Source organism: Berghia stephanieae, chromosome 13, assembly GCF_034508935.2.
Source record: "Berghia stephanieae isolate SIO BIC M18660-M18661 chromosome 13, UCSD_Bste_1.3, whole genome shotgun sequence".
NCBI classification, from domain to species: Eukaryota; Metazoa; Mollusca; class Gastropoda; order Nudibranchia; family Aeolidiidae; genus Berghia; species Berghia stephanieae.
In genome coordinates, this window is record NC_088372.1 from 10,937,225 (window position 1) to 10,946,473 (window position 9,249).

The window sequence follows — 9,249 nt, forward strand, 5'->3', positions numbered from 1 at the left end:
ACCATCAATACATTCAATAATAATAATAATAATAATAATAATAATAATAATAAGAAGAAGAAGAAGAAGAAGAAGAACAACAACAACAACAACAACAAGAATATCAATAATAATAACAATAATAATATTACCATCATCACTACACCCCAATCATCACCGTTACCACCACCACCATTACCATTATCACTACCACTATCACCATCACTTTTACATTTCCAATCAGTTTTTCTCATTAAAAAAAAAAAAAGAAAAAAAATAAGATATTGATACCCATCACAACAGACCTCCTTACTACTACGATAATTCCCGTAGTACTACGGCTAAATCCCGAGCTGGATATAATAAAGGTTTTTAATTAAATGTCATTTCTTGAAAACGAAGTTCTGGTGCCAGAGCTATCACATAGAGTTAAAAATATTTTTCCCCACGCATTATAAGGACAAACTGGTGGTTTTTAAGGGTAGTTAAAATGTCTACGATGTTATTTACCCTGAAAACTACTTATTACATTTTCCTATTTCAAGTAGGCAGGTCTGCTATGATAAGTATCAGTTCCATAGTCAAAATAAGACAAACAAAAATAACTTTTATTTTAATCAATAATCCATACAATTTGATGACAACAGACATGAAAGTGAGAAAAAAAGGTAAATGAAACCAAAGCATAAAATGATACCATAAATAATCATAAAAATACAACATTGTAATACCACCAATACTTACAATAATAGTAATAATGATAATAATAATTATAATAATAATTGTAAAAATAACAGAAGCGCCGCAGCAATAATATCTAGTATTGTATTTGTAAATGAGGACCACGCTTATATCCTATTCGTTGACAATTAAGAAGATAGGGATTATATCATGGTAATTCTGTTTTGGATAATAAAGTTTTTGACTTTTAGTAATACTAGGTGCTCCAAAATGCTTTGGTCTGGGTGATCTTTATCTTCGGGGAAATTCCAACATAATAAATAGCCCACCACTTATTTAACACATTTCTATCGTTGATTAAAGTTCTAGAAGAATGGGTTTTTGCGACCATTGCCTAGAAGTTACAGACATATTAGTCTAACGTATTGTTTGGTAGAATTACAGAATTAATTCCCAAAGACAAATAATTGAATCTTTTAGAATATCACAAACTTTAAGTAATTTTCCGTACTGATATAGTCCAGAGCGAAACAAGCTTGCGTACTTCAATTATTCCATGTCAAGGGTTGGTTTCTTTGTTTTTAAGAATTTTACGGCGTTTGTGACGCATTGAAAGAACAGAAAATGTATAAGGTAGTCTAAAAGTATACTTTTCTCAAAGGCACCTGAGGCTAAATAAGGCAAAGGTAAATGGTGCGGATAGGGCACCAAGAGCACCCCCTCGGTGTACTTAGATTGAAATCGCTTAGAAGTCAAAGATACAAGCAAAGGGTCCTAACAAGTGAAATACAATACTTCTTTTACAAATCACATCAAAACAGAAGAACCAAGAAAAAAAATATATATATCTATATCTAATATATATATATATATATATATATATATATATATATATATATATATATATGTGTATATATATATATATATATATATATATATATATATATATGTGTGTATATATATATATATATATATATATATATATATATATATATATATATATGTGTATATATATATATATATATATATATATGTGTGTATATATATATATATATATATATATATATATATATATATATATGTGTATATATATATATATATATATATATATATATATATATGTATATATATATATATATATATATATATATATATATATATATATATATATATATATATATATATATATTTATCATAAAGAGCGTTTAGTTTTCATTACTCTATCTACTCGTAGTATCAAATACAGAAGAATCGTTACGTCTCTGAAAGATAATTTATAAATTAAATAACGTAATGCCATCAATTTTGTTTAAGTATACTAAAGGCGGAGTTTTAATATATATATATATATATATATATATATATATATATATATATATATATATATTATAAATGTATATTCAATAGTTTATAGTTTATACCAGTTCTTTTGGATTTTACATTGCCATATGATATATGTTCATTACGCTCAAAAGATAATACTCGTACAAGCTATTTGAGATATGTTTTATGTGCTATCATTAAATAACGTATTCAAAGAACAACTCTTATTCAGCTTAAACAAAATAAGATAAGATAATAACACTGGTTATGATATCAATGCTGATAATAACAACAACAACAACAGCAACAATAATAATAATAATATTAATAATAATAATAATAATGATAATAATAATAATAATAATAATAATAATAATAATAATAATAATAATAATAATAATAATAATATTAATATAATAATAATAATAATAATAATAATAATAATAATAATAATAATAATAATAATAATAATAATAATAATAATAATAATAATAATAATAATAATAATAACAATAAGCCAATTGCGCAATCGCAACTAATCTTTATCATGGTAAACTATAATACAATATTTTAATATCAATGCCCAATCCCCCCCTACCCCACTTTCTCACACAAATACACACTCACACACACACATACTTATATATTATATATATATATATATATATATATATATATATATATATATATATATATATATATATATATTTTAACATGTCATATTTTGTATAATATACCACATCTTAGTATCAGAACTGCAGTTACTAAAAAGACAAAAACAAATGAAAACAAACAAACAATCGCATTATTCCCTCTACCATCAATTTTGATAAGTTTTCCTTGCCGTGGAAACCACAATTATACTTGTAAATATTTCTTGTGTTCGATCTGTACCAGCAAAGTCTACCTAAATCACCTTGCTGTCTACTGTCTCTGCATTTCAAAAATTTGAGAAATTCAAACATACTTGGTCTATTTTTCAGTTTTTTCCGGCAGGCAATTTCTTCTCTCATGCGTATACCTCGAACATTCAATTAGACAATGGTATTCGTCTTCTATTACGTCACAAGTAGGACATTTACGATCATTTCTATCTACTTTTCTTGTGCCCCATCTACCCCTTTCTATATAAAACAAATGAGAACTCAATCTGATTTTTGAGATGGCAACTCTGTAAGATTTATTACACAGTTTCATATACGGTTCTAACTCAAAGGTGTCTTTAATGTGTTTATACAGCCGTCCAGACGTCGTCATCGACATCTCAGCGTGCCACTCTTGTAGAAACATGTCATCCAAGCGTTGTTTTAAAACCGCCAGAAAGTAATTTTCATTTTTCACATTTTGTTTAACCCAATAATGGCCCATTCCACTCCTATCCAGCAACTGCTTCACCAGGCTTACCCAAGTTGTTGTGTTTGGTTCATTAATATTCAATTGCACAAGTTCTTTGTATACTGCATGAGTGAATGAGCAATCATTACTTCCTGGGCGAATAAGTTTCAACCAATACTTAATAACTTTCATTTTTCTTTCAATATGCAAAGGATACACCCCCAATTCCCCATAAACAAAACAGTTTGGTGTGCTGTGCTTAACACATAGAATGGATTTAAGAAAACCGAGGTGAAATCTTTCAGTTGGATCAGCTCTTCTTAAACCCCATATTTCTGCCCCATAATTCAATATTGGTAAGATAGTACTATTGAACAGTTTCATTTGCATCTGTGGTAAAATTTCTGTGTTAGTGTTAAAATACTTTCTAAGTGAAAATAGTGCTCTCCTGGCTGAGTTTGTTACTTCTTGTGTACATTTTGTAAGAGATCCCGATGCGCTAAAATGATAGCCTAGATACTTGAATGACGAGATTACTTCAATACTTTTACCCTGATATGACCATTTGTCTTGTTGCCGAGTTTTCCCTCCCTTTTTAAATACTACGATTTTTGTTTTACTGATATTTACCTTTATTCCCCATTGCATGCAATATTCTTGTAAAGAGTCTAAACCGTTCTGCAAACCCTCTTTTGTTTCACTGATTATTGCCATATCGTCTGCAAACATGAGCAATTTAATTGTAATATCCTGTATTTGTAATCCTATGGAATCGTCACTTAATTTACTTTCAAGATCATTAACAACAGCGAAAACAAAAGTGGCGAAGTGCTTTCACCCTGTAATAATCCGCTGTTTGATTTAAAAAAATGTTGTTGACCTTTACCTCCTGTGGCCAGCTCAACCTTTGAATACATGTTTCTAAATAGCTTGACAAATTTTGAGCTCACACCGGATTTGATCAATTTTGTAAATAATGCGGATCTGTCAATAAGGTCATATGCTTTTTCATAGTCGATAAATGCACAATGTAGCTTCTTCCCTTTAGATAGCAATATCTCGATAATTCCATGTAGAATAAAATGGCAATCTGCTGTGCTCCTTCCCTTTCTAAATCCATATTGAACCTCGTTTAACACATTCTCTCCCTCCACCCATACAAGAATCGAAACTATTTTCTCTTTAACTATACTCTCTAAGATTTTACAAGGAATGCACGAAAGACTTATAGGTCTGTAGTTAGATGGGTCACACCGATCACACTTTTAAAATACTGGATTTATATTTGCAACTTTCCAATCTTCAGGAAGCGCACCACTAGAAAGAAATGAGTTATTAGCAAACAAGATAACCTATTTCATTTGCAAATTCCTTATACATACGACGATATATATCGTGGTCCCATACTTTTACTTTCATCAAATTTCACAAATTTATTATAAACATCCACCTTATTCACCACAAGATCATTCAAACAAGAGTCAATAACTCGCTTATGAAAAATAGCCATATTATCAATAAATGTGTTATTGTGCCAATCCACTTGAAAAAAAAAATATTTAAAATGTCTGAGGTGTTCATTTTGCCAATACCTTTTTTACCTTAACATACCCCCAAAACCCCTTTTCATTTGACTTACTCTTGAACGCTATTTTGTTCTCAATGGATTTAATCTTTTGTTTAATAACATGGTTTGTCATTTTCTGTGTGCAGCATAGGTATTAAAAATATGCAATTGCATATATATATATAATATATATATATATATATATATATATATATATATATATATATATATGTGTGTGTGTGTGTGTGTGTGTGTGTGTGTTTGTGTGTTAATTCAAAATAGTAAATAGTCAATTAATTCTGAATCGAATTATACCATTTATCTGGGATGCCGATCTTTTGTTATTATGAAGTTTGTTTTTAATTGTTTCATTCATGCGTGGGGTACTTGAAGTCTGCGTGGGGTACTTCTAAATGTTCATTAGCCAAGGAACGCTAAGGGACAAGAAATACCCGATAGCAAATATGACAAAAAATATTTTGTCCAGTTTTCGATAGTCCAGCCATTCTAGGCATTTCTGAAAAGGATTTACCTTCCCTCCATTTAAAACAACATCTCCGACACCTCGATTGGATAGAGAATCAGACAAAAAATCTGCACGACTATTGGACGATACGGAGCTGCTGTCCATGTCGACGATGTTCACTTTACCCGATCGCTTTCTCATCCTGAAGATATCTGGTGTCATGGGAACTTTGTATCGATGATCATTACTGACATCCGGTTTTATGGCCGTCAATATCATAGCGTCAGCAGAGTTTTCTCTGGATGAACTTATTTTAGAGCTGTTATTTTCCATGTCCAGATGGCGCTTGTAAAGTCGCAATACGACCAGTGTAGCTATGAAAGTGAGACCTATCTCTATATTAACCAATACGATTACAATATTGAACGCAGGCAAAAATGTTAGAGAGCGTGGCAAAACATCGTTGATTATAGAAATATACATTGCTGTAGAAACGTAAATGGAAACCATAAAAGATACTTTCTCTCCAGTCTCTGGTGGTATCCAGAACACAAACAACGCAATGAAAGAAGTTATGTACACGGGAACTAAAAGATTAGCAATGTAGAATGCGCTGCGTCTTTGCATTGTGATGGAAAATTCCAGCGAGTGTTTGAAGTAAAAATTATTTGAATGGTTTGTCCTTTTTGCGTTTTGACTGCTCTCAGTGATTTCCCATTCTCCGCTTGTCCCAAAAAATTCTACAACACCATCTTCAACATCAGTGGCTAATTTTGATCTTAGAGGTCGGTCTTGTTCGTCAACGAAGAGAATGGTACACATCTGTGTGTCAAATGGATATAGTCCCATGTCTAAGTCACACGAAATTGTAAATTTAAAAAGGGTAGCCATTCTCACGTTCGAACTCGATTCGGCTCTTAGTTTTACATATTCCGGTTTGGGCAATCTAAAACCGTCACCATTTGCTCGGGGCACAAGAATATCAGGGGTCCAGATTTCGTTGGATCGAATAGCCAAAGTATGGATTCCACTGAAGTTTCCTGGATTCCATCTCAGAGCGTCGTCGTTCCATTTCACAACCAGGTAGGATGATATGGTCACCGACTGTTCTCGTTCGTCCACGGACAGAATTTTAAAAGGACTGAAAATGACAACGACGGCGTTATTTTCGCCAATAGAATAGTCGAATGGGGATATCTTGTATTCGACAGCTGGTCTATCTTTGAGCTCATCCATCAAGCTGCCATAGAGATCAATGCGTCTCATGTCACTTGGCCCTAATTCTCTATCTTCATATTTTTCTGATCTTTTCCGTCGGTGATGATTTTGGGCTCTGTGTTTCTTTTGATCTTTTCTATTTTTAACTAATGACTTTGATGATCGTGACATTTTTCTTGAGTGTCTATTTGGTTTTGTAGATTTTGATGACGGGTTTATATTGCTTAAGCCAGATTTCTCTTCTTCATTCTGAATACAATTCACTTGCCGGTTTTGCGCCGTTAACGTTCCATCCTCTTCACTGATCTCACTTTCCAATGTGGATCTAATCATCTCCTTTTCTGAAACGTCATTGCCCATATACTCTGACTCATTGAAATTTAATAATGAGTCATCAAGTCTCTCTGAGATGGTCATCCGACTCACGGATAATTGATTCTTATCAGTGGACGGATCTCTTGAATTTTCATCAGAAGGGTTTGTTTCCAAACTCGGTCTAATTTTATCGTCATCATTTATTGATTTAGTTTCATCCCTCTGCGCAATATGTTCACGACTTCTTGATTTATCATAATGATTTCTATTTGAAGAAATGATGTTCGAATCAAGCTTTTTGTTTTTGTATTTTATGACTTTGTCCGAAGTTTTATATGAAACTGTGTCATCCTTTTGATCAAAGATACTATCCACTTTGGCCAGTTCACAATTGAAATAGCCAATGAAAGACACGCATATGAGAAACACTAACAATATAAACAAATGTCGGATTTGTAACATTTTGATTGACTGCTTTTTAAGATAAGTATAAAATTTTAACATGTCATCGTCAATTCACTTTTTTTTGAGTAGCACTGAAAGTGGCTTTATAAGAATAAATAGTCTGATATTATTTGTCACTTGCTTAAAAGACACAAACTCATCTCGTCATTCAATCCATCTCCCAAGTCATAGAAGCAGAATCTCAAAAATATAAACAGACAATAAATTTGATTGATTTTAGTTTCTTTAAAACGCTCCGCTCACTGAAGCTTCGTATTAAAACTGTGGAGAAACCAGAAATGGTTAATTTTGATTATCGTTGTGCCCCACAAAAGCTTAGAATTCCCCCCCCCCCCACACACACACTTTTCTATTTATCAAAGCTTTGTAGTCAATAGAAGATTCGGAGGCTTCCATTAACAACATGACTGTCGTATTCTGGAAAAAAACTGGTATTTAAAAAAAATGGCCAGAAAACTCGTCCTTCAAATATCGATCGATTTAAATTACCCTGATCTTGGCAAAACTCTCAAAACTGGGACTTACATCAAAGCTTTGTGCAGTCTCAGGTTTGAGAGTTATTGCCAATATGAGGGTTATTTAAACCGATAGATATTTGGAGGAGCAATTTTCTGACCAAATTTGTAAATACGAGTTTTCCTGTCGTACAGCATTTAACTGGTTAAATCCTATGATTTTGAGTTATTGGGTGGATGTCCGCGACGAACAATGAACAGGACTCAATAATGCAAATAAACTGGCTGGTGTCACATCCAATCACATTTATTGACGATTTCCAAATCAATACCCAATCAGACCGATGAAAGCACAATCCATGTAAACGTTGTTTAATTTCTGTAATGGTTCATAATGTCACTTATCTCTAGCTGGATTGGCAAAATATATAATGTGTGCCTTTCAAATGGGCACTTGTACGCCAGGATTACTTTGTTGATCTATTGGAGTTCTAGAATCGATTCCCATATCATAAATATCCAAGATACATGAATTGTAATGCATTTTGCCTGATTTTGTGATATATTAAATTTTTATTTCCTCTCTCCCACCCCACCTTCCCAATAAAAAAAAAAGGAAACTCGTATACTACCGTATATAGATAGAATGAAGTTGACGTCACTCAGGTCTTTGCTATAGTTATTTGCCATCCGCGTTATGAGTAATTCTCACTTAACTGTATTAAATAGACTATAAACGTTCAATGTTACACATAGTTTTGTTAATTCAGAAAAGTGAGTGGTGCAGGCACTTATGTTGGTAACAACAAGATATGAAGTGAGTAGAAAAGTGCCAGAAGACAATAGAGAATAAAAAAATTTTTTCGCGGCGGTGGTGGGGTTTGAACCTGCGACCTTATTGGTACGACAACTCCGCCTGGCAGGTGAGAGCGTGGCTCTACCGTGTGAGCTATCCACGAACACAAAAATATTCGTTTCAAACCCAAAGTCATTTCTAGATCCCTCTCTCACCCACTTCTTGAGATCGCCGATTCGTTCACCGCCATCGCGAAGTAATTTTGACCAGCAGTTAAGCTTAATAGCCAATATTCTCATCACAAACATATAACATAGAAACGATTGAGACATTGAGTATGCTCCGGTGTATGGGGTGAATTTTTAATTCAGAAAAGTGAGTGGAGCAGGCACTTATGTTGGTAACAACAAGATATGAAGTGAGTAGAAAAGTGCCAGAAGACAATAGAGAATAAAAATTTTTTTTCGCGGCGGTGGTGGGGTTTGAACCTGCGACCTTATTGGTACGACAACTCCGCCTGGCAGGTGAGAGCGTGGCTCTACCGTGTGAGCTATCCACGAACACAAAAATATTCGTTTCAAACCCAAAGTCATTTCTAGATCCCTCTCTCACCCACTTCTTGAGATCGCCGATTCGTTCACCGCCATCG

At 32.9% G+C, this 9,249-nt stretch overlaps 1 protein-coding gene across 1 annotated transcript; it reads right to left on the reverse strand.

Moving 5' to 3' along the window:
• Window positions 1-5,230: 5,230 nt before the first annotated feature.
• Window positions 5,231-6,849, reverse strand: LOC144959026 (neuronal acetylcholine receptor subunit beta-3-like). The gene has a single exon (XM_078891360.1). The coding sequence runs from the start codon at window positions 6,738-6,740 to the stop codon at window positions 5,295-5,297; it is 1,446 nt and encodes a 481-aa protein (XP_078747486.1). The 5' UTR covers window positions 6,741-6,849; the 3' UTR covers window positions 5,231-5,294.
• Window positions 6,850-9,249: the final 2,400 nt, after the last annotated feature.

Excerpts from the sequence above, each read along its gene's own strand:
- LOC144959026 (XM_078891360.1), bottom strand. The coding sequence starts at position 6,740 with ATGTCACGATCATCAAAGTCATTAGTTAAAAATAGAAAAGATCAAAAG.